This window comes from Dromaius novaehollandiae, chromosome 1, assembly GCF_036370855.1.
Source record: "Dromaius novaehollandiae isolate bDroNov1 chromosome 1, bDroNov1.hap1, whole genome shotgun sequence".
NCBI classification, from domain to species: Eukaryota; Metazoa; Chordata; class Aves; order Casuariiformes; family Dromaiidae; genus Dromaius; species Dromaius novaehollandiae.
Window position 1 is genome coordinate 30,179,582 of NC_088098.1, and position 27,072 is coordinate 30,206,653.

Here is a 27,072-nt window from a genome sequence, read left to right on the forward strand (position 1 = left end):
TCCCCAACCAGCGTGAGTAAGGTGAACCAAGGGCTACTTTTTTTTTTTTTTTTTTTTTTTTTTTCCCCTTGGATAACAACTAAAAGACTGGTTTCTTGCTTATTCCCAGGGAGACCTGTTTTCCAGTTGATGAGCCCTTCTCCTTCTGACGTGGAGGTCGGCTGTAGCTCCTCAAGGCTTCGTGGCCACATGCCAGGGCGCTCTGATAGTCCCAGCCAGGCTTGCAGGCATCTCCAGGGCCCTGGGCTGCACGGTGGCGTGTGAGGTGGCAGCTCCTGGGCGTTCCCAGTCCTTCCCCCACCATCTCACTGCACCGGCGAAACCCTCCTCCCCGCTGTCCCACCACACCGCCGCACCAGTTGACTTCCAGAGCTGAACAGGGAGTTTTTGCCTTGGGCGGCTGCAAGAGGAGCCCGTCTGAGCTGGGCCGTTCTGGTTGCAGCCTACGGAGGAGCCGGCGGCAGGTACCCAGCAAGGCAGCAGACGGGCTGGAAGCCGCCTTTGGTGGGCGCGCTGCTCCCTGTGGTGCCGGCGGGAGCAGCCTGCAGCGGCTGCCGTGCAGTGTCGGGCTTCAAAGCGGGCCAGTCTCAATCCTGGGGAAATAATGTTTGCATTGTGATGGCCCTAAGCATTTCTGATCTTTTTACCAGACAAAGTCACTATGAAAATAAGTAATAAAGGGCGGTGGCCCACTAAGTCAGACGAAATATTCAAAGGTAGCATCAGCTACAGAGCTGCTTGTAAGAAATACAGTAACCATGCAAAAGGCTGCATTTTAATTTCCTGTTTTCACTCAAATCAGCAGTCATAAAAAAGCAGGGAGAGGACTGTGTTAGCCTTGGTGAAATTATTGGATGTTTTTCTGTTTTGTTTTGTTCCCCCCCCCCCCCCGGGAAATTGCACTTGATTCAGTACCTTGTTTCTGCTGGTCTATTTAGCCCGATGCTCTAGCTGCGGTGAGGTACTGCTAGTTATTTTGGTTTTCAGCTGTGACTCAGTCCTAAAATAAGTTCTCAAAGACCTCTATTTTACAGTTCCAAGAAATACTGCTGATACATAAAGGACATCCAGGGAGTTACATTTGAAGTCTAAAATCATAAAATGCTATTACTTACAAAAACAGATTTTAAGATGAAGCATAGTAATTGAGTTTGGCTCTTTTATGGTTGAAATATAATGTGATCAATAGATTATTATGCTTTCTAGTAGTTAAAGTTTTATGTTATAGAAATGACCTATGGAAACTATATTGGTAGAGGGTGCAAATCTCCAGTTACATTAAACAATGTCTATCTGGCATTTTACTGTGTAAACTCTGGCAATAAGAAAATGCTAATCAACGTGGACTTACCTGCAGGCCCATATGAATAATTGATTTTAAATAATTGATTTTTTTTTTTTTTTTTTTTTTTTTTTTTTTTTACATCAGCACCATGCTGAAGAAAACAAGAAGGTGAAATACTGACACCCTACCTGCCATTGTCATGGCTGGCCAGGGTGCAGAGATCCAAGCTTAACTCAGAAATGGTGTTTGCAACATGGTCTTCTTTTCTTCTCCTTTTAAAACAGTTCTTTTTACTCAAAAATCCAGTGGTGCTCTGTGTTTCTCCTTCCAGGTCAGAGATTTGGCCACCACACTAAAGCATCAAGAGGTTTTAAGTATTTAATTAAAAATTAAAATAGAAAAGATATTGCCAGAGTTGTGAATATGGAGAATAAAGAAAAAAAAACCCTGCTGCTCTGACTGGGGCAGAAGATATCACTGCAGCAGGTTCACCACCGTGCTGCAGGACAGGCGCCGCTGCTGCTCAGGTGCTCTGGCAATGCCACAGCCATGCTGCTCTCCTTATTTGTATTACTCTGAAACTTTTTCCTTACATATTTAGCAAAAACTATTTGGTGAGTTTAACTTAATAACTGGTTTAGGGGCAAATGAAACTGCATTCGCCTGGAAATAAATTACAGTATTTTAAAAGAAATAAGCTGAGTTCTATTTTAAGGCTACGTTTAGCTGTGAAATCAAGGGAGTCCCTGTGGTTATGCCTACTGAGCGAAGCCATGAGCTGGGGGCCATCAGTGCCGGGTGCCCAGGGCATCCTGCCCTCACCGCTGACCCTTTGCTTCAGAGTGTAGACACAGGGAAACCATCACACTGAGAATAGCTGTGTCCACAAAGGAGGAGAAGGCTGGCTTGGAGCCACCCCATGAATGGCCTTAATTGAGCCGGCTGCTGCTGTACTAAAGCGGGAGCCAAGATCTGGGCTCATGAAGCTGGGCTACTCTGCGGCTGGGTAAGGTGGAGCTCTCACGGAAGACAAAGACATGTTCTTCACTGTAAAGCACTCCCACTAGTACTGAAATAGATCTTTCCAATAATGAAGAATAAAGTCAGTTTTGACATCTTTGAAGTCTTAGATCTTCCCATTAAGCTGAAATTTGTAGGCATTAGTACAACTGCTGTGGGTCAGACTAACAGCCCTGCTAATCCAGTCTGTATCCTGTTGGCAACAGTGGCCTAAGCGGATGCCCCAAATAGCACATAGGAAGAAAACAAGGTCTCTACTACTCCAGTCTCCCTCTCTTTTCAGACCAGGGAAGGTCCTGAGCTGGATACAGTCCCTACATATTTAGTAACATATGAAACCAGCCCTTACACGAACTGGTCTGGTCTCCCTTTGAACTCATGCAAACTTCTGGAGTCCTTCTGCACCAATTATTTAATTGTCCATTTCTGCACACACATGGACATGCTGGTAAATATTTGTGACCAAAATTCAGCTTCTGTGAAATAAACCTCCTGAGCAACTAGTGATATTTCCTTTGAGGACTCATGAATATGCCATGATACAGTCGTTTCATGGCAGCTGTGAAAACTGAGACAACCAGCCACCTGCTCTTGCCCAGTTTCCTAAATTTGTGAGTACCAGAAATTTGCAGCTGAAGAGTTCCATTTTCAGAAGTTTACAATGCTGCTGGTTTTTATCAACTTGTTTCACCATGGAATTGAATTCAGTGTAACTGAAGACATTTCTGCCTTTTTATCTGTAGGTCTATTAACTTAGGGCAATTACTCTGCAGAGAGGTGACAGTTCCTTCATGGAAGTTATTGAATTCTAGTACTGAAAACATCAATAAAGAAAAGTTAGTAAGAGAACACAATATACCTGTTTCACTCTAAGTACATATTTTAGAAAGACAGAAATGTAAATTGTTTTTTATGGGTAATATTGGCTGCCATAGATAATTTAGGCCTGAAACTCAGACATCAATTTTAAATAATATTTAAATTTACTTCTTGAAGAAAATCAGAAACATGAACTATTTATTGCTGGGTTGACAGAAGAGAAAGGAGATAGGAAGGGGATGAAAGTGAGGGTCATCAGGATGTCTCACTGGGGTTTGTTGACCTTTAGAAGAACTCCCAATTAATTAGTAACCTTGAACATTGATAAATTAGATAATATTCACTCAACCCATTCTCATTTTTTATTCAGCAGAGAATTTTAGCTTTGTTCAGCAGAATAACTTCTCTTACATACATGTAATATTGACTGACTCTCCCAGGATTTAATTCAAGGTTTAACTATTATGTCTCAACTCCTCATTTTTTAGCCTGTTCTTAAGTGTTTTGCACTGCCCAATGCTAAACTCACAATAGCAGAAAGACCCTACAACACTCAGGCTGGAAAAGAGATGCTTGTTTTCCATCCATACATCCTTTTAGTTTTGAATAAAAACAGGATTAATGGGGATACTTACAGCTATGCTGTGAATATCTGACCTTCCCTGTGCCAGCTCTATTGCTTTCATCTAAGGCTTTCTATAGCCTCTGACGGAGACTGAGGATTTTGCCCTTGAAAAATGTTTGCTCTTTTTATGTATTTCTCAAAGAAAAAGAAAAAACATCTAGTTTTCATGCATTTCCTATACCTATCTTATACCTATTCTTTAATGAAATCGAAGTGCAGTTCCTAAACAAAAATATCTTCTGTTAAACCTTCCCTCAGAAATAGGTATGCAGCTGCCACTGAAACCAACTGGGGCTGTGCCTCTGTGTCTGAGGGCAAGGCATGACCTCCAGGCAATTACAAGGAAGCAGGAAAACACTGCACAGAAAGCAGCCTCTTTTTCAAGGAGCTCACACTCTCCTTAAGAACATTGATTGCAGCTTGCCAGAAACTGGACAAAACAGTAAATCCCTTGAGTACCTGTTATTTAAGGACAAGGTGTCGAAGAGGAAAAAAGCTTATTTGGACTGAAAAATCTTCATAGCTTTAATGGTCCAATATAGAATATCAGTCTAGGTTTGGGGTTTTTTTTACATTTTTTCAGATTTTTAGTTTATTGTTATCTGTATTATTTGCATTCACTGGCCAGGCATCTCTTGTATTTCCTGCTCCAAAAACATCCAATATTCAGTAGGACTAGGGTGCAAAAGAATACCTATCAAATTCATGTGGTTGCATGGCATTCCTCTGATCTCCTTCTGTATATGAAACACTGCAAAGTAGCATCTGTTTGAGGGCAAATATTCTGTGTTGTGAAAAAACATATACACAGACTTCCCTTGTAACTTGGTAACATAAAGGGACAGTATTAACAGAAGTTTTGCCTGTTCGGGTTGCGTGATGATCTATTAAACTGGTAAGAAAGATGCTGAAGAGGAATGAGGCACCTTGAAAACACTACTAGTGCAGCATTTAAAAGAATGCTGCCATTCTGCATGTTTTCCTCCTCTCAGGCTTTGTCTCCACTGTTTGTGATGCATCCCTACACATCCAGCCTTTGCAACTCCTGCTCTGCAACTAGTGCCTTATTCTTTATTTCCTTCCCAGAATAACATGGATTTGGTTATGTAGCCTCTTCTATTTATTGTCACAACAGTACAGTTGTGAAAATAGGGTTTGCAAATTTAAGTGATCCCTCCTAATGGATAACTGCCTCTTTATCAATAAAAATAAATACATTGAAGTGATCCTCATGCACTGAGAGGTTTTACAAAAACAAGCTGAGGAGCTTACAGAAAGACAAACCAAAGTGTGGCAGCTGGAGAGACCAGGAGTCTAGAGAACACCCCACATAAACCAGAACAGATGCAATCACGCACAAATGGTGTGTACCTCGTCACAGTGACATCTGGCTGGCATGTAGGGTCTGATCTTTAGGCACACGAATTGTTTTGTTCAATCCACTCTAATGCCTCCCCTGCGTGAAGTTTTTCATGTGCTCTCAGAAGAATAGCAAAGATATGAAATGATGGGCATAATGTGCCGAGCAGAAACTCCCACATGTATAGGAGCTGGACAGGAGATATACATTATCTGTAAAGTATAGCTGTCTAGCTGTGCTGACAAAGAAGGAACAACAGCAATACCAAAATGACATCTCTGAAAAGGAAAGGCAACACAAAGAAACATAAGGTAAGAGAAATATTTATTTAAATTTGCACAATAACGAGCTTATACTGAACAAATTCAATCAAGAAATAATAGTAAGTGCAGTAAAACAAGGAAATATTGATGACTTTTCCCATCAGAAAACATTAAGAAGCCATGCCTGTGCATCACGGTTTTTGTTTTTGTGTTTTTTTACAATAACTTGTATCTTTTTTTTTCAGAGCACATACTGTACATAACACATCTTAGCTGCTATGTTCTTTATTCCTGAAGGCCTCATCCTTTTACTCAAATGTCTGCTGAATTCTGCAGTGAGCAAACACATTTATGCAGATCCAAATATGATTAGGTAAAAAACTCTGAACCTAGTCAAGTGTTGGACCCTCAAGCTTTGGAAAAGCCCGTAAGCACTCCTAGTTGATTTTTGATCTTGACATCGTTATGTACATCATTACAGTGTGTCATTTTATACTAACCTAATATTCTGCATAATGATGTCAGACAGACAAGTAGCCAGAAGTTGGGCCTGAGCTCACACAAAGGTTTACACATCTGAGATTTTCTTGAGTCCCATAAGTTTCACTCTGATTCAGGTAACTGAGTTCATCACATTCCTGCACTTTAGATGGACAAAACCAATTAATTTCAGTTTTGATTTTGTACAATTTTTGGTCTAAAGATCTTTTTTGTGAAGGAAATTCTTTAACCAGAAACTGCTTGTGAGGGATGGTTGTTAGCGTCACAGTTCCTGAAGGCACTGTGGATCCACTGAGCAACAAACATGGCCATTCTAAGGGAAGAAACAACAAAAAGAAGAGTTGAAGTAATTAATACAAATTTATACAAATTTAGTCAATTTAAGAAGATCAGTCATTTGCAATCACCCACCAGACTTTAACAAACAGATTTGTAAAATAGGAACGTATACAAATTTTGATCTGATTCATGAAATTGTCATTGTGTTCTTCCCTCACCCCAGGGGAGGGATGGGATGGTTCTTCGAATTGCGCACTTTGCTGTTGTCTGTATCACAAAGTTACAACAATCGAACTGAAAGAAGCTGAGATTGGTGAAAGACATCCAGCTCATTTGAAGGTATCAGGTATTTGCCCACAGTACACATCAGGCTGTTGAACAAGACAGAGCATTTTGTGTTTTATTTAGCTTAGACAGAAGGGACTATGAGATTTATTTAGCGCTAAGTGCTTCAAATTAATACATCCAGGCTATAACACTGGCAAAGGTTAATCTGTAAGGTTTTCCCTGGTAGTCTAGACTTTTTTTTGAGAATATTAGCAATTAAGGGAACAGATTGCCTATGACATGAAAATATCTTTCCTACATTTCCATTACTTCTTTTCCTCAGTCTGATTCTCACAATGCAAATAAAAAGTGTGCATTATTTTTAAATTACTCCAAATACATTTAGATGACTGAACTGCCAGGACTGAATAAAGACCAAGGTCTGAATCATTCAGATGTTTTCTTTCACTCTTTCTGTGACAGGAGGTGAGACAATGCTACTGTTCACCTTCTCTGCTTGTGATTTGAAATGGTTTTGTGGCTAAGTCAGCTTTAGACGATGCCTGGCTTTCTGAATTCTTAAAGGATTTGTGTAAACCTATTTTGCTATAGCTTGGTTAGAGAGGCTTATCCCAGAGCTTTGACCTTCCATGTGATGCTCTGCAAGAAAAGAGTGGGGTGACACAGGACGAATGAGACAGAACTATACAAATTGAGCAAAGCATTAACCTGATCTGAAGGGAGAGGGCTGCCTGCATGCAGAACTAAAATATTAAAATGCCACGAATATGAACAGATACTGTATTTCAAAAAGATTACTGCTCTGTAAAGAGAAGTGAGTAAGATTTTGCTTGCTGAGGGACAAAGTGGTACATCTTCACTGTTAAGCATCACTGCCCTGTTGTATGTTTTGCACTGTGATATTCAAGAATCCGTAATGTGGAAAACAGCTAAATATTGAAAATCTGATTTAAACAGCACAGTAACTTTTATCAAGGACTCATGTTTGTGACTGCGCATTGAAATGTCTAATTCCAGGTAGCTGGAACACTGAAGTATAATAATGCAACAGTATTTTCTATGGGTTCTTAGAGCAGATTCTTACCTGAGCCGTTTTAAATCTATGAGGTTTGGCAGAGTATCGGTTTTAATTGTATATATGTTCACAATGCAGCAATAGATTTTAGTAATCTATGTGTGTGTTTACACTGAATACAAATTAGTCCAGGCTTACGGTTCAATCTTTGCTTAAGAGAAAAGGGCAAAAGGGAGCAGCAGATGGATAGACATCAGTAGAACTGATATAACACAGATTTCTTCTGCAGTGCCATTGATTAGCAATATAACAATGAAACACACATTTCCCATCACTAAATCTCAATGTGCTTTAGAGACACATAATAGTCATTTTACAGGTCGGGAAAGGGAAACCAAGGCACAGAAACCTCAGCGACTTGCCCAAGCCCAAACAGTGCCTTGTTGCATCTAGGGCCTTCCCCCCATAGTGCTGTACCCATCACCTGGGCCACCCTGGCAGTGACTCCCAGAGCCCCACGTTGTTCCCGGGCTGTTTTTTCATGGTCTGGCATCTAGAAACCCCAGTAGCAGTGTTTCCACATGACCTTGTGGGAAGTGACTGGGTCAGTGTGAAAATCACCTCTTCCTCACCCCTTAGTTGCAGCTTTCATTTCTTTGTTTTAATTTTCTTCTCCCCAGAATAACTTTCACCATTAGAGTTGGTATATGCCACCAGCTATGGACCTCACTGATAGAGGTTTGTGCACATAAGCCTGTCTCAACGTCCTTTTTGCAATAGCTGGCTTTCTTACCATTGGCCACCATGTCAGATCATAGAGTTTTCTCCTAACCATAGACCCACTCCGACATCAAGACAAATACCCACACTTGATTTAGCACATACCACTTGCCTAACAAAAGGACTATGCTTTCAACAGCAGTGACAACTGCTGTTGTGCACAGTATTATGTCAGGCAAACCAGAGAAAGAAAGTGGTGGTGCTTAACAGTTTCTGCTACATGATCAGTTACTCCCCCTCTCTCCCAGGAGCAAGTAGTAAAATTATGCTATTTTTTATGTGCACCTTTTTGAAGTAGTTTATGGTAGCATGTACTAGAGTTTGGGAAGTTTCCTCCTTGGGAAGGACATAGGATAAAGACCAAAATCAATGGCAAATTTCAGGAGGAGTTACACATCATTTGCACGAATCCTGCTGTACCTCTCTCCTTGGCTACTGTGGAATCACTCTTTGTCCTTCTTCACTATTGGATTGCCGAAAATATAATCCAATGTATTTAGAGCCTTATATTGAATAGGAAAAACTTATTTTAACTTCCCTCTCTCTTGTATCTTTAAAAAGAGATGCTAGAATTCATGTAAGCCTATAGCCATAAATTTTTCTCCTCAGACAATGAGTTCCTTTGACTACGGAAACTCCTAGATGCTCTAAACATTATGTTGATTCTATTATTAATTTTAAAGCAAGAAAACTATACCTATGTAACAAGTCCCATTATAAAATGTAAAGTATTTGATCATCACAATCCTCAAGGAGGAAATCAATGAATTCTGATAACTTTATAGTACCAAACAGAGCACGTTTTTTTGTGGTCTCATCTTACATACCTATTTGTTACCGTGTATATTTGCAAGATAGCATGGAGCTGTACTGCAATCAAATTTAAAATGAGCTAGTCTGATGGAAAAAACAAGCCTGTAACTTGTTCAAAGCACACTGCAGCATGGGCTGTTGTCCTACTTCTCACCTGTTGTGCATTAAAGCCATCATTCTAGTGCGTGCAAGAGTGAAGTTAACAAAACTGAACATTTTTACTCTAACCTCCTCTGCTTTGAAAGCAAGTGTAGGCACTGACTATCCACTGACCAGACCCAATGCATTAATATTTATACACCACAGAACCAGCTGGGAAAGAGGCATCTCAGCTTAACTTTTATGCTCTTTACCTTGCACTGGCAGAGGGTGCATTCTGTGCCGTGCTTAATCCAAGAAGATCCAGTGAAGCGAACGACACTGGTTTCATCCAGACAGGTTTTAGTGATGTCATTACGAATGGTGTCTGCTTGGCAGGGGTCAGTGACACAGCGTGGGCAACACTCATTCTCGGGGAGAACACTGAATTCACAATCCACCTCTGGACATGACAAGGGCCAACAATCAACTTCTCCTTGCTGTTAAAAAATGTTTCGAGAACAAGAGAAGATGATTAGCTATTATTTTGATTCATTACTTATTTTATTACCTGTTTCTCTGACTCCGCATTATGTTCCTTAGCCAACCATGTTTTTCCATCTGGTCCTATTCAGAAGCTAGTGCAGAGAACACCAATATTCATTGCCTGTGGGAAACGGCAAGCTGGGTGTTTTTTGCTGCATGCTATTCAGGAAGTATATTAGATTTAACTTATTTCAATGCACCCTACATCAGCTGCAACTGAAAATTCTCCCTAAACTTCATGAAATAGAGGATATGCATCTTTTCTTGTTAAGTCCTACTTCTGTAAGTGGCAGAAGCTGTAACAGGACTACATTTCGAAATTGCTTTGACATCTCTTTCCTCTAGTTCTGACTTCTATTCAGATTGTTGATTTGCCATAAAAAGCCCTCAACTGTTCATCTCTGGATGGGCTACATTTTTTTTTCCTACGGTTACAAATCTATTGGCTGTATTAAGGATGTAAAGCTATCAGCAACACAGTTTAACAGGGAATGAAAGTGAAAGGACCTCCACCCACTTACTATCCATTTTCTGTATTATGACTGAACTACCTGACTTCCCAACTTAATCCCACTTTATGCACTCGGTTCAGTGCAATCAGAGTATGAGAAGGTCAAATAAGAGACTTGCAGTGAGCCAGAATATTCTTTGGGGAAGTTACTATACTCCTGTATACAAATCTTCAGATGTCTACTTACTCATTTCAGTTATTGGAAGTTGGGGCCAACTTCCATTCAATCCTGAACAAGGGCCAAATTTTTACATCTACTGGTCAAAGAAAAGATTTCACAGAATTCTTAAATTCACGTCTGTTTTGGAGCAGGTCTCTCTCTGACGTAAAAACTTATTCAGGTCATTTGAGCACAGAATGAGTAGTCAGGATTTATGAAGGAGGGGGGAAAGAAAAAAAGCAACATTTGGCCCAGGAAAGAAATTTATTCACAAAAACTGTATCTAATGCTCTGAGCAATGGTGAGTTAAATGTCTCCAGAGCAAAAGCTGAGAAAGATCCCCTGGAATTTGTTATAGCTCTGACTTTACTCTTCTTGCTGTAGAAAGCATTGTGAAGTTGCTGTTTTATAAAATTCTCATCCGGGTCAATTCTCCTCTTTTTCTGAATCAAATGATGCTAAGAATGAAAGCAATCTTAAAACCTGTCATTGATCTTGAACTTTCAATTTATTTCTTGTACTGAAGGACACTATAAAGAGTAAACAAAAAGTTACCAGCTAAAATATCCCTGTGATAATTGAAGGAAAGCAGGCTTTAGCTACAGAAGTAGAATCTTGAATAAAGAAGAGACATCTATTGAGGTCCCAAGCTGTAGGTTGTCTTTTGTTTTGTTTTGAAGACATTTAATAAAGCACCTAGGAATTTATTTCATTGTATTTTAGCAGTGGTAACACTGAAAGCTAAGTTTGTCTGCAGGAATTGGTTTCTGGCTGCTATTCATGATGTTCAGACAAGGGAAAGCTGCTAGATGGACTAGGCTTTACCTTTGGAGATTAACTTGAGGTAAAAACTATTCGTTTTTATTTTGGGATTGTTTCTGTCATGGTAACTTCCTTAGCTGCATTATGCAGAAGAGGTTTTGGCAGACTCTGAAATACATGCCTAGGAAAAAGATCACAAGCTTTTAAAATATCTTTTTTCCAAACCTAATTTAACTATTTTGAAGAATGCATCAAGTCTTGTTATTTTTTCTGTTACTGGAAATGTCTGAATGAATAAATTTTAGTCTATCAAAATCTTAGAAATTATCAACTGTGATAATAATTTCATATATGTTCAGAATCCCCTTATAAAGCTTCACTGGTCTCTGAATTCATGTGCTGTTGTGTGCATTCCACATCCAAATGACCTTCACTCTGCTAAAACAATCTCCATGATTAAATAATTTCAACTGTCTATTGTGTCCAAATGCATTTTTGACTGGAACTTGATAATACTGACAAATATCCATGAAAAACAGATTTTGGTTATACATATACTCCAGAGGGAACTAAATGCATGCTAATGCACCAAAATGCACACATCAAAATATCTTGCATCCTTTTATTCTTTCCGTCTAGTGTGCTGCAATCAGAAGACTTACCAAGCAGCGACACTGCTGACAGTTCTGTATCCAAGTGTCACCGCTGTTGTAGGAAAGCTCTCCGCTTTGATGCAAGCACTGACTGCTGAGCCGTGGGTCACATTCAGGGCAGCAAAATAGGTCAACGGTGGGATTCTCGCAGTCACAGACCATTCGCCGGCACATCACGTATCCACTCTATTGTCGCAAGACATAGAGCAACAGCAGAAATTTGCGTAACTCCAAAAGCAGTTGTACAAAAACTTGATTTGCTGGTACAATTCTAAGCCACTGGCAGATCAAGAAATTTTCCACTATATAACTTCTTCAAAGTACAATTTAAACAGAGGCAGAAACCACAGTACACACTGAGTAAGTACGGCAAGTTCACCTGCAGACTAACAGATCACTGCACATTCTCGGTGTCTTGTGTAAATCCTTCATACAACCAGTCTTCAGACAGCCCTCACCTACGTGATAAAACCCAAGGGTGCTTCTCTCAAGTGTCAAATTTGAATGGATTGCATTAACCCTATACTATTCTCATATGAATGCTAGTTGAGTCTTGTTTTAAACTTTCAGATCAGTCCTCTCTTGTGTAATTATTTACGTAAGACGATGTATAGTCTGAAATTAAATTCATGCTAATGAAACCTGAGTCTCTGAAATGCTCAGTACTTCGTCAGCAGTGTATAATGGCCCTTCATTCTGCATGAACTTCCTCTACATTTAGCTTGGGATCGGCATCCCACAGCAGACATTTGAGAAAGTTAAGTTAAATTACCCTTCAGATATAGAATCCATCTATATTTATAGCCATCTGCTAGAGATAATGGGTTCAGTCACCAACGCCAATATGTGTCTAGACAGACAGTATCTTTGAGTGACAATGTCTTTACTCCCACCAAGAAAAGATAGGTTGGCATCTCTGCTAACAAAATAGTACTACATCCTTCTCCCAGTACTGCATAATAGACTTTCGAAGGCAGCTGTATTTGTGCAGGCTGGAGAGAGGAGGCTCTCCTCAAAACACCCTATAAAATAATGCTTTTATGTAGCACTACCTGCACAGCAGAAAGGGCAGCTAAAACAGGAATTTCACTGGAATCATGATGGTCTTCCCTTCACCCCTACCACTATCTTCGAGAAACAGCTAGTTTTCATCTCCACTGACCTGGCATGAGCAGACAGAGCATCTGTCATTCTCCAGCACCCAAATCTGACCATTGTGCTTGATTTTGTCTTCATGGATACAGTCTCCTGTGCAGTTCTTGCCATGGGGACATCGACAATCATACCCACCATCCAAGTTAAAGCAAACGGTGTCATTGGCGCAGCTATGCCTTCCAGTTCCACATTCATCAATGTCTGCAAAAACATACCATGCAATGCTTTTAGACTATATTCAATAAACAAAAATTTTCTTGCTGCACCCACTATAAGTGATTGTTGGCCATTAAAGACTTCAGCTGAAAATTAATTTGTACTTCTTCAGCACAGGGAGAAATAACTTCGAAGTTCATAAAAACATTTTTCAAGTCACATCAACTTTAAAAAGAAAAACATTACATTTTGAGTTTTCATATATATTTTTCTACACAAATGCTGCTGGGCAAGCTAGATAGAATGTGGAAATCAGAAGAAATACAAGAAGGAAAAAATAATACTTAGCTCACGAAGCCCATTAGTTTGTGGTACATACCTACATTCATGAGAGATGTTCAGTTAAACAGGAAAGCTGCAGAAACTTGTTTTCAAAACCTTTTACTGGTTCTGTCTAGCACATTAGAGTTCACCTGCTAAGAAGTTAACATGAAAGGTGATGTCTGGCCTGTAAGCTCATTTAAGTAAGAACTGCATCATTTATAGGGTGTACAAACTAGAATATTTTAACTATTCAAGTTGCAGTGTTATCTATAGCCTTTGTCTGTAGCATAGAAAATACAGAACAAAATTAATGTCTCCAGTGAAAAAAGTAAATGACTTTGAAACAATCATATCTCAAAGAATTCAAGAGTAGCTTTAAAGACCTACTTCATCAATCTACATATAATTATTTTGCAAGGACAAACTAGTAGCATACTCTGCCTTATACTTGAATAGCCTTCATTTAGCTTCTTCAGATGTCTGTCTGGAGAAAAGTTAGCTGGAAAAAAGTTAGCTTTGAATGGCATGACGTAAACAACTATATGTGATATAAATAAAATGTGGAAAATACTAGAAGAGTAAGAAGAGGCTAGATCTGTGGCAAGTGTAAATAGCAATAGCTGCACTGAGTTCAATTATAAATTCAATTTCATGACAGTCTGGCCCAAGCTCTTTAATTAGAGTTCATTAAAAAGTAACACTGTGATATTTAACTGTCCAATAGATCGATACGAGACAAAATAAGCAGTAGAGTCATTCACGTATCCTTCACAATCAGCATAAAAACTTAATTCAACATTCAGTTTTGGTTTCAACAATGCAAATGAAACCTCCTTCAATTCAATTCAAGTTTAAAGCAAAATAATTCAATTATTTCAATTCCATATGGCTGCAATCAAATACAAAGTAAACAAGCTGCTAACACAAATATGAACTGGGATGAAAAACAGCATGGAAATTATTAGAATTTTATATGTAAATAATCAGCATTGTGGCTTTAGTTCAAATACTGTTTGCAATAATGGTGGATTCATCTTAAAAAAAGTATTGCAAAATTACCAGGGCCCCTGGGAAGGATGAATAAAATATCATTTGAGAAGATCTGGATAGAAATGGATTGTTCATCTCTAAAAGAACATTAGCAGGAAGGGACATAACCAAAAAACAAAAAAAAGAATACTCCAGAGAAGACATAGTGAGAGCTTTTGTTCTCCATGTTCCCTAACACACAAGACAAGGATAGTACAAAAAAGTGAAAGACAACAAATTCAGGTCTGACAAAAGGAAATATTTTTTTCATACAATGCATAAACATGCATAAACAATCTATGACACTCACTACTACAAGATGCTGTTTAGGGAGAAGAAAAAAAATCACATATCCAAAAATGTATAGAGCTAGCAAGAATATCCAGACTTGCAATGGTAACAGATTTTGGAAGAAAGATTACACTTCTTGCGCTAGGGTTTACAGTGGCCTTGTTTACCAATGAGATAATCCAAAATAGGCAGATCCTCTCATATCTCCACATCTCCTACCTCATTATCCTCTGAAGCATCTGGAGTTGGCCACTGTTGTAAGAGGGCAGAGGACAACTGGGATCATGAACCTAATTCAGTGTGGCTGTTCACAGCGGCCCAAACAGCTGAAACGTCGGGGGCACATTAGACAGCAAAACCCTTCCTTACTGTAAGGAAAAATAATTAGTGGAATAGACGGCCAGGGGCTGCTGAGGAATCTCCAGCTTTAAAGATTTTTAGACAACCATTTAACAGGAATGGTTGAGCGATGCTGGTCTGGGCAGAGCAGAGGGATGGAAGAGCTACTCTCCCCTTTTTCTGTTTTCTCTAACTCTATATTGAAAGTAACACAATCTAAGTTACACAATGAAGAGAACAACAATTCCTCCCCCTCCCCACCATTTAAATACAATGATTAACGGCAGGATTCTCTTTATTATTCAAGCCATGTTTAATAAACAGCTTTTAGATAGCTGTATTCATTTGTTTAAAACACGTGTTTTTACAAGGCTTTTACATAGCTAATGTCACAAACAAGTAATATCACTTCTCAAACTGGCCAGTCAACTCAAAGCAACCACATTATATGAGATACTTGGACAAAACTCGGCTGTCATGTAAATAAGAACAGTTTCCTTTAAACAACACGCAGTGACCCTATAAACACTAAGCCTGTGTTTGGTGCTTATGTACAAGTGCATTTCATAACTTGATCATGGGGAAAATGTTTCTGGGGTATGTTTTTCAAGAGCATTCAGTAATGGTTAGTGCACTGTTATTGAAAATGATCAAGGTTTTATCGTTGACTTGCTGCTTATCCAAGCACTTCTGAAAAATCCCAACTTTAGTTGTTTGATTGATGAAAATGAATGTTCTGGATAGGGTTATTTATATATCCCAGGTCAAAGCAGAAGCTATTTAGGCTTTGATTCTAAGCTAATCAAAAACAGCAATGTGTTTATCATGCAGCAAGAGAAACACCAACTTACATGCATGAAATTCTCATCGGCATCATGCATCCACAACAAACTGCCGTCATTATCTGCAAAGAACTTATGCACAAGTCATCCACCCCAAGCAAAACTTCGCTCAGCTCTTTTCCTTTGGATTTCCATGAGATGGTGAATTATGCTACTGACATTTTGTTTACAGCTATAACCAGCTCTCCAAACTCCGTACCTATACGGACAGTGTACACTGGCCCCTGCATCTGTTGCTGCTGATTATAATGTGGGATGGAGGAGGATTACGGGTTGCATATTTCCAGCATACTGAGTCGCAGAGGTTTATTATTATCACTCCCATATAATTTTTTTAAAAACATATCAATTTACTTCAGGCTATTTACAACACATTGCCTAGGAATCAAGCAGCTTGAGTGTTTTGATGTTAGAACATTGAGTCTCAAAAGACTTGAAGGTTTGCCTCAGAAAAACAACCAAAACGTCACTAGTTATCTAGTGCTAGATTAAGAACCAATTCTTACTTATCTAATCCGTATTAAAAACTGCAACAGCTTTTATCTGGCACATTTTTAAGGATTTTCCTTTTAATATTATCATCCCAGGGTACAACTGTATTGCAATGGCAAAAGAGACCCCTGGATGCAAAAGCAGTGCTATATGTTAAAAAAAGGTAGGAGTTAAATGTATCGTAATTAATTTAATGCCTCAACAGGAAAAATACATGACTAGAGGTATACAAAAGGGTGACAATAACTGGAATGACTAAACTCCATTTCTAAAATTTGAGAGTCTGCAAGGGTAGATAACTCCATAAAAAATGGAATTTTCAATTGCCCCACATAGACTGGGTTAGTGCTACACCAGGATGTGACCCAGGACTACATTTAACAGATTTAATGACTGTTTCTTGGAGCAGATAGTCAAAGAATCCCAAAGGGAGAAAGCAACATTTGACTTGGCCCTGAGCAGTGGGCAGGCTCTGATACAAACTGTCACTACTGAACAACTACTCTGTACTGGTGACCAGTAATGACCACAATGTATGCAAATTCAACACTCTTAAAGGTATTAAAAAGGCTGCAAAAATTCACTGTGATAGTGCTTAGTTTCAAAAGGGGAATTATGTTAATTATATCATCTAGATCCCCTTTGTATATTTTTATTCAAAACCTTTTGATGATCTCCCTTACATACTACATGTTCTTAAAGAAATGAATCTGCCATGGAATAAAAGAGGAGCTCAGCTCACAGATTAATAACTGGTTAATTAGTAAGTAATAAAAGGCAGCAATAAATGGTCAAGCTGTCACAATGGACAGCTGTCCCAGGGGAGGTCCACAAAAGTCTGTGCTAGAACATATGCTGTTCACTATGCTTAAAATTGATGTGGAGGAATGGATGAACAGTGAGATGAAAAAGGCTGTTGATAATAAAGTACTGAAAACAAAAACTGTCTGTGAAGATATAGAAATATTTTGTGGTATTGACTCAGTAAGCAATAAAATGGCAAATCAGATCCAAATACAAGGCACATGGGGCAATACCCATTCAAAAACTAAATCAGACTTTTAGATCTATTATGGAAAGAGATCTTGGAGCTACTGCGGATAGCTCTAAAAAAAGGTCAATTCAATACTCTGTCAGACACAAAAAACCCAAATAAAATATTGAAAACTATAGATGAGAAAACTCTCAATCAATTTGCAAGGAATGTGGACAAAGCACAATAAGAAAAAAATGCACACCTTGATAGGTGGTGACAAAGAGCTCAGAGATGTATTCTGATATAACTGACTGTAAGTTTCTACTTTCCATCCTCTTATAAGACATGCAGACTTACACTCACGACATTCATGTAAAGCCAGAAAGCATCTCCCCCAGACAAGGTTTCCTAACACAATTGTTCCGTTAACAGTCAGAGGGCTGTGCATCTCTACTAAGGAGAAATAGGCTGTTGGAGGATGGGCTGGAACAGTGGATGCTTCCTTTGCCCTGAAGCCACTGAAGTAACTCAGATACCTCAGCTCTGGGGAGTAGTGTTACCTCAGCAAGGGGGCAACTATAAGGACACCCAGAGTATTTTTTGCTTAAGGCAAAACAGTAAGGCGTGTATTTGTTAGGGAGCCCAAGTTCCTTTAGATAGAAAGTTTGGTTTCTGTTCTTGTCTACCCCAAAGCAATCTATTGACTGATGTAACCATTCTTCAAATAGCAAGTGAATTGTGAATAATTTATTTGTGACTGTAGGAAGATCCAAGTGTAGAACTATGAATTGACAGTGGTTTTGAAGCAAGTGAAATCTCATGAACCTGCTAGTACATTGGATATACTGTGATACAAAATCAGACATCCTGATGGTAAGGAATTCCTCTGCCTCCTAGATCCAGAGATGTGAATGCCAAAGTGGCCATTTTGGACTTTGTTCATTCAATAAGACTGAGGAGCATTCTGGCGTCTGTAATTAGCCTCCATCACTCATTACTCTGGGTTGTGGAAAAAATTGTTCAAGGAGGGCCCTACCGCTCTGTCTGGGATCTTCTTTTTGAATTAGCTTGGGCATTCTGGATTGATGCTTTCCAATGCTTTAATTTGCAGCTGTCTCATCTAAAGAATTTGATGTCTGCTGAGAGTGAAGATATTTTGCTCCCACCTTATATATCAGCAACAGCTGGTATCTGTCAGATACTTCTGGTAAGTCCAAAGGGACTTCATTAATTAGGTGAGCTACTCTTCTGACACAGAAGTGTGCAAAATGTCCAGCACCTGATGAGGTACATCCTGCACTATTTCTGGTATGAACTAATACAGTCGCTCTCTTCATCTGATCTTAGAAGCTTTTTAGACATTGAGGGGCACAGATTCAAAGGAATCAGGATCTTAAACAGAACTGAAGAGCAAATGGTAACTGGGCCTAAATGTTCTTATTTTAGGATTTTGCCCTCAGAGGTTCCAATTTTTGAATACAATGAGGCTTGAGACTGCAAAATCTATTATCTCAGCTTAGCTCTCTTTTATGAAATAGTAGGTGAGAGACAAGCTTTAGAGCACCCGTATGACTGTGTAAAGAAAAGCCGTAGGGGGCTGAAGAGGAAGGTAATATACCATGCTGAATGCTATATTTATATCTCTATAAAATTTGAGACTCCTGAACCCATGCAATTCACACAGACAAAGCAGCAGATCTTTCACCACTTTCCTGGAAATAAGATGATGAATAACATAATTCCATTTCCAAGGGAGAAGCAGCAAGCACTGGGGTAAGGCGTTAAAGCCCTGCAGCTGCCTTTCACATCATTTCTCCCGGTCATTGTTATTAGGACTACAGGTCTGCCTAGGAATATAATGTGAAGCAAAACTAATAGCAAAGGAATCTCTAGGTCTTCGATCGTTTCTAGGTACCAAGTAAAATAAGATTCTAAATTTCTACATTCAAGTACAGCATTAGTCTAAATACTCAATATTCTCAGTCTTGCCAAAGAAGCAGCAGTAACCAAGGTCAATATATGTGTAAAGCAGGAAATTCAGCAGCTTATTTCATTATCAAGCACTGACAAAGTCTGACGCTACCAGGGAGTCCACCTCTAGCTAGGAATTTCTAGCAAGAGGTCCTAATGGAACCATTTCCTGCAAAATGCGTAAGGGGCAGTTTTCATCTTCTGTTAAAAGAAGGTTCTTAAAGAAAAGCTCCTGTGCCTCTGTGATCTTAATAGGGGTGTTTCCATCTGCATCTTTTAAAAATGGAGGCTTTGCTGAAGGAGACAAGGAGGTGACTCACACTAATCTCAGAAGTGCTCTCTGTAATACTACAGGTAGATGTCCCAGGGACACTGACAGACCCAACAGAGCAATCAAGAAAGAAAACATTTGAATCCAGACTTCCTTGGCTTTTAAAGCATTTCTGCAGAGAAAGAGGGAACTTTCTTCAAAGCAACAAAAGCTTATAAAAGAAGAGAAGCCAAAGGCAATAAGCTAGTTATGCACTCTATATAAACACTGTACTGAACTAGTCTTCTTAGAAAGAAAAAAGGGCAAGCCCTTCAAGGACATTTCCTAAGCCCCATGAGGCCTTACTTCCTTGTTCCACCAAGAAAGAAATTGAGGTAGGACCAATTTCTCTTCTGTGCAGTTCTGCATTATATCTTCTATAACTCTGCAAGTTGTAGGGCTTGCAAAAGCCAGAGACATCCTAGCACGGACTAATCCTGGCTGCAGGAGGAAACTCATGCAATTCAACACGGAAAACTGAGATTTGAGATTAGTATAGCCTGGAAGCTGCTACCCTGTTACAGTGACTGTCTGAAAGGCCACCTACCAACGTCTCAATCTAATCACCTCTAACCTAGGGGAGATGGAAGAAGTAACATAAGAAACGGCCAAATTGTCTTTAAAACCAGTAGGGGAATCTCTAACAGTGGAAGGACCAGCCAGTGGAGAAAACGGTTGCTTTTGCACTACTATGCTCTGCCACTGAAAGTTCAGCTGCAATAGATTTGAGGCTGTCTCTTCATACCTATTTTCAGATTTTATTTTCTGCTCAAGGCACAATGTCACAGGCTTCAATCCAATAAAAAGTGATATAGTAAGACGCCAATAAAATATCTAACCTTCCTTCCTATCTCAGGCTGTTACATATTCCAAAATTTAGAGCTGCAATCAATCAGCCTGAAAGTGTTCCATCGTTAGTGACTAGAGTCAGCAACAACTTGAAGATAGTTTCCTGGTATCTGTGAAATAATTCTAACCACTTGTTAGCCTCTGTGTATATTTTTAAAAGAGCTGCTGACGCCTTGTGGAAAAGGCCAAGATATATTATTAATTGCCACTTCTGCATACATATAACAATCTTTTTCCTTGGCTTTTCATTTGCTTAGAAATTGTTGCTTGATTTTTGCTTGTTTGCACACATCTTAGCAACAGACGTACTGCTAGAAGTTTCACTTTGGGTGAGGAACCATGTATCTCTTAAGACGGCATGTGCCAAACCACTATCTTAAACCCACAAGACAAATGGGATCTTGAAACTGAAGATAAATCTTGGGGTAGGTATTGAGAAGTATTTCCACAAAAGCCTAGCTACAGTATTACTTGTGCCTAGAGAGTGACAGAAGAATGACCTTACAATCAGGGGAATCACAGCTTCTTCAGAAGTCTTTGCACCTTTCTGCTCTAACACCTGGCCAGCTAACAGTGACATTTAGTTCGTTCTTAACAAAGAAAGCTGGATTTATGAAAGCAGTCGCTGATTCAAATCGCTGGTTCCTCCTGGGAATACAGGCTTTCAGCTGTGGTGAAAATGTGTTGAAATAAAGCATTGGTGATGGGGATCCTGCAAAGGTCATTCCTCCTATCAGTAGAGAAAAGTCTGTGTGTCTGCCTTACTAAAATTAATTCAATGCCTTCCCTTTGGGATTGATACTGCCCACCAACACGAATTTAAACAGCAAGGTGGGGAGGCTTACACTGTGTAAGCACTGAACATTTAAGTATTCAGAGAAAGAAGGAAGAAAGACTACTAATTTTGCCTTAAGTAGTCCATGACAAAACAGACAGGCTTGTTCTCCTTTTTTAGAACAGCAGTATGTAAAACCTTAAAAGCAGAAGAATCTCATACTAAGAGATCTGTGTCTGAAAATAATTCTATACTTAAAAAGCTGCTGTTCCCTCTTATGTCATTCATAAAACAAGGAAAATCTTCCCATCTCCTTGTCCCTGCTACTCTCCCATGTCATGTTTCCCTGTCCCCAGGCCACGGAGCTTTCCAGCTTGTAAGGTTATTCTTCAAACTGCAGCTTTCTAAAAGTGGTTGGTCTATGCACAGGAAAAGCACCGTGGTAATAACCTGAGTGTGGGCAGGGGTGTGACAGCTGCATAATCATTCTTTGCAATGGGAAAGATGTGCAACACAGCCTATTTCAGTATGCAAGAAATAAAGTGGATGAATGGGGGTCTGGATTGATACCCATTTCCACACGTAAAAAATCTGACATATGACCAGGTTACTGCAGAGTGACAGATTACAGCGCATGCTATCAGCCCATGGTAAATGTGAGGTCACCTGCATTAGTTTAGCCTTCAGCACAAACTGAAGATCAAATGATTACCTCCTATCATGCAGTAATTTGATCTTGTATCTAAGCTTTCCTTTGCAGCTATCTAGCAGAGAAAAGCCAGCCTTCAGAGAAAATTAAACAACCCTTGCTCCCCTTTTTGGGAGAAAGAGGGAAAAAAAAATTCCTCAGCTCTTCTACCTTAGGACTTTAGCTGTGCAAAGAGGATGGGAGGAGACTGATCAGTGATTATGAGCTCCTTTTCCCAGCTCCTTATGCAAGGGGCATGTACAGAAGCAGAGGTAGTGCCAGAGAGATTCTGTTTTAAGCACTACTCCCGACTTCACGTATTATCTTTAGCAAGTCACTGAATCTTCCAGTGGGTCAATGCTGCACTTATAAATTAGGAATACTTATACTTTCTTTTTTTGTCTCTTGTTTACCATGCTTACGTAGACTACAATTTCTTTAGGTCAAAGTTTAACTTTCATTGATGCAGGGCCCACTACCAGTTAGAAATGGTAGATGTTACTGTAATGCAAGCCATAACACTGCACCATCTTTTTCAGATACTGACCTTCACAGGATTCTCCGCTTGGTGAAAACATCCCATTGTCATGGTAGCCATCTCTGCACTCACAGTGGTACCAACCAGGCAGATTAATGCAGTTAGCACGGCTGTCACATTGAACAAAGCCATCTGAGCATTCATCAATGTCTGTTTAGTAAGAACAAAAAAAGAAAAGAAAAAGAAAATTCACTTAGAGGAACGTACTATACTTGCCCAATGGAAGAAGCATGTCTGTAGTATTCCTGAGTTTCACAGAAGTATTCTAATTACTAACACTTAGATTTCCAGAATTATTTGTGGTAAATTTTTGAATCTTTTCCATAGAAGGTCTTAGTTAACCGCATTGGCCCAGCTAACAATGGAGGTTCTGCTAATCCTATTTATTGTTTACACACTAGCAACTCATTTTGTCACAATACATGATAGATTATCTGTTATCTGTGTAACAGATAATGTTATCTGTACATCTGTGTGTTATCTCTTATCTGCCCAGAGGATAAAGAAGGAGTCAGGCTGTGTTTCTGGAGGTTAACCCTTCGATGAGTGCAGGCTGCCTGATAAACCAAGACTGTTTCCGGGGGCATATCAAAACATTAAATCTTTATTCCAGTACTCATTTGTGTTCTTGGTAACATCAATTTTAGGTTAGTGGCATTTCCCTGTCTTGTGATGTTCCTGTTGACTTATACCAGTGCCTCTGCAGCCAGCTATGCCAAGAGTTAGCCTCCCCTCTCACTACCAAAAAGAGTAGTCAGGATTCCAAACATGCATGCTTACATCCTAAAGTTGTCCTTCAGAAATAAAAAGCTCTAAAAAACCCTATGAGTTTGAATATTGAATAAACCCTCATGCCCTCATAAGCCCCTTCTGGCCAAGTAAAGACTCAATCAGGAATCTTTAGAACTGAATATTAAAATAACAATTTCATTTAAGACTCAAACTGTTAAAAGTACACCAGCCATTCATCTAGTATCCTCTGGGATGCAGGTGCAATGAAGAGACATGACATGACCATTGAAATTATATGTATAAATGCATTGAAATTCTGCTCATAGTGCCTGTTGGCTCCCATTTATGTCATCTGTTATTTTCATAGGAGAAAATGTACACTGGCTACAAAAATCAATTGTGAACCACAATAAGGGCACAATTCTATCTTCTGAGAATATAAGTATGTAGATAGAGCATAGCAGTTAGTGCACAGATACAGATATACTCACTCAAGTCTCCTATGAAATTTGTTCAAAAATAAACTTTTAAAAGAAAATGAGGCCTTTTCACCCATCCAAAATGCTTCATCTCATGTTTGCAGGAAAGAACGTTATTAAGTATTTGGGGGACACCTGCATAAACTATGAGGTATTTCCTCAGTCATCTGCATTTGTTTTCAAGTTCTACTTTTTCTTATATACCCTGAGGAGAGGGAGGTAATCTGTTTGGGGGTGTTTTATTTACAAGCCAATTGGTCTCTGACACTACACTTTTGTATTACAAGACTGGTACAGTCGTCTTAGAACAACCAGTCATTTCATCACTGTATTGGGTTTTAAAAGCTTTATAGTTAATTGAGGAAAATTCATGAGAAATTTTCATTACTAGGTCTCAGCCCAATTTTCTATCAAGAGTCTCTTTGGCTAGGTGCTCCTGGTGTACGTTATCAGTATTTATCATGATGAAAGTTAACAGTACTCTTGTTAGAATACTGCATCAAACGTGTATCAGGAATTAATTAATCGGTATCAACCGGTTTAAAACACAGAATTTTCAACTCTACAGTGAATTCCAGGATAATCATATAATAAATAACTCCTGATGCAGGACTAAGAAATGCCAAACTTTTACAACCTTCAGCTGTTCAGTGTGTGCATCTCTAACTCAGTATAAACTCTGGCCTTTTTCTTGTGAGCAGGCAGGAGCCTGGGGGACTACAGAAGTGTTTGAGAGATCAGAGGAAGATCAATGAAAATTATGTTGCTGGAGTGAGAAAAGGTTGGTTTGCAGTCTATGCCTTATCTACTGTTTTTCACTTATATACCCACAGATTGTTCAAAAAAAAAAAAAAAAAAAAAAAAAAAAGAAGGAAAGGAAAGGAAAAGAAGAAAGGTCTACAATCTAGAACTTAGCATACCATTGGGGAATATGCTAAAAGATAGCTTGGTTGGTAGGCATGATCTAAGTCACTAAGCTAAAGGCTTGAGATCATCTCCTCAATAGAGAATAACTTGCTGGGACTGGCCAAAGCTACAAGCCCCACAGAATCAATGAAGCGTGTAGTCTGAGGCTGAAAAAGCAGAGAGCTGTTGTTCAGACCTTTATACTCACTACCTAGTAACATGTATTAAGACACTGGATAGCATATATTTCTCCTCTTGGAAAGTGGAATTTATTTATTAGTGACGAGGAGGAGGAAAAAGTCTTATTTAAGTCAAAGTAACAGATATGAATTAAAGGCGGCCTGTGTTCCTCTCTTCAGAACAATTTATTTGTGAATCTGTAAGCTTTATGATTATGAGCAGCGTGCTGCAGGCACAGGCTGAATACATTCTGATGAACTCACTGACTATTCAGGAAAACAAACCTTGAATGTCATGTCAGTATTGGTAAACTGACAAACAAAGTAGCTCTTCTGTATTTATTTGCAAACTATCTGGCAAACCTGTATCACAAGAAATATTACTTGGGATGAAATGCTTCATCAGATGCCAAAAAACAAAGAAATACATTCCCTCAGCTTCATTATGGCTGCATGCAAAGCTGTTGAGTGGAGTATGTAAGAGTGCCTACCATAAAATGCTGATGGCAGCATACCATTGGTCTTTAAGAAATGTCATATTCTTGACAGATTGCTTGCCTGCAAACCACTCCATTGGAACCACTGCTGCATTGGTGTTGAATAGTCCATTATTCTTTAAATGATTTTGTAGCAAACAAGAAGTCCAAAAAATTTCTTCTCACCACTAACTTTTTATGCAAAAGATTTTACAGCATGTGCTGGTGGGTTCCAGAAAATAAATGTTACGTACAAAATTTTGTTCTAAATCTTCCAAATAACGTTGATCGTTAACTCTCACAGAGACTTGCACTGTAAAGGGATAAAATAACTGTTGCGACTCTGTTAAATAAGAAAATGCAGCAGAAACGTGTTTTGCAGAACTAAAGCACTGATTTCATGGAAAGTTTTCTTGACATTTGCATAAAAGGATTTCTATTTTCAAATGGGCATAGCATGGCTCCGGAAGTGCTGTGAAAGGATCTACAACTGAAAGGATCTTATTAGTATGGGCAAAGCAGCCAGAAATAATCTTTCTCTTTCCTATGGTGAAACATTCCCCGATGAATCATCTCACAGCTGCTCAGTCAGAGGTGTGAGCTGACGGGAGAAGAAAAACTGACTGAAGTTTTGCTTAGCCAGTGGCTATGGTATATCAGTGGACTATATGGAACATTAACAGCACTAATGAAGTCCTGTTTGATGCTGTACTAGAAAGACACAAAAAATGAAATGCTACTCTATAGAAGGTGGTTGCTGAAAAGGCATTATATTTTCACTTTTGAAAGAAATTAAACAAAGTTTCAAAGTACAAGTAAAGAAGTGATGTCACTTTTTCAATAGCAGGTGATGATATTTGCAAGCAAATACACAAAATGGACATCTTATTCTGAGTATGCAAGTTCTTTTCTTTTATTAGCTATAAGAAGCTGTGGCAAAGGAGAAAAAAAATAAAAGCATCTCATTTAGGAGGTAAAATAGAGTCAGTCCCATCTGTGTGAAGGTTCAAAGCATGCAGTCTACAGGTTTAATCCTGGTGCCATTGAAATGTATGGCAGAACTCCCATTGACTATCATGGAGGCAGTATTTTCTTCATTTTTTTTTCTTTTTCCTTCTTAAACAAACAGTACAATTGCACATTCCAAATCTCCCACCCCACTGGTGCAAGTAGCCACCTTTGGAACAGAAAGTAATACTGAGACAATCCCTGGAAGTAACCTTCACCCCCAAACTGGAGAGCAGCTACACAACTGGTAGCGCAGCACAGCACTTCAGCACCTCCTGTCCGGCTCCATTTCCACCCTGAGGAATTTGCATGACAGAAGATCTGTGATTTCTGCTCTTAAAACAATGTGCCTGGAGAACAGGCAAGTGTGATACTGGTGAGCACTATGAAACATCAGGAACACGAGGACTCTGTCTGCGCTACAGAATTTTGAATGCACTCATAGCAATAGCATACATATCCTATTGCCACAAAACAGCATAATTTATTATTACACATTTATCTTGCACACAGTTTGCTTTTAAAATATTCAGTTTTTCTTCTTGAACTAAAATCAGCCAACCTGGTTACTTCCATATTATGTTACCCATTTTTCAACTGGAAAAACACCTCAAATTTTTGCTAATTGAAACGCCACTCTAATAAAATAGTTACAATGCCTGGCTTTTTGAAAGTAAGGATGGTATACAACTAGCTTCGCTTGAGATGGAAAAAAGACTTGCTCTTCCAAATCACCTTCTTTGCACCTCTGAATCACTCATTTTCTGAACTGTGGCAACAGTTATAGCTATTATATCCC

At 39.1% G+C, this 27,072-nt stretch overlaps 1 protein-coding gene across 2 annotated transcripts in view; it reads right to left on the reverse strand.

Annotated features, from left to right (window-relative positions):
- Window positions 1–5,416: 5,416 nt before the first annotated feature.
- Window positions 5,417–27,072, reverse strand: part of NELL2 (neural EGFL like 2) — a 154,036-nt gene continuing 132,380 nt past the window's right edge. For both annotated transcript variants that reach the window (XM_026117662.2, XM_026117661.2), the window contains exons 16-20: window positions 22,503–22,643; window positions 12,921–13,114; window positions 11,768–11,944; window positions 9,402–9,626; window positions 5,417–6,186 (exon numbers count right to left, since the gene is read on the reverse strand). In XM_026117662.2, the coding sequence (XP_025973447.1) occupies window positions 6,136–6,186; window positions 9,402–9,626; window positions 11,768–11,944; window positions 12,921–13,114; window positions 22,503–22,643 (788 nt within the window). In that variant the 3' untranslated portion in view covers window positions 5,417–6,135. The remainder of the gene's footprint in view (window positions 6,187–9,401; window positions 9,627–11,767; window positions 11,945–12,920; window positions 13,115–22,502; window positions 22,644–27,072) is intronic.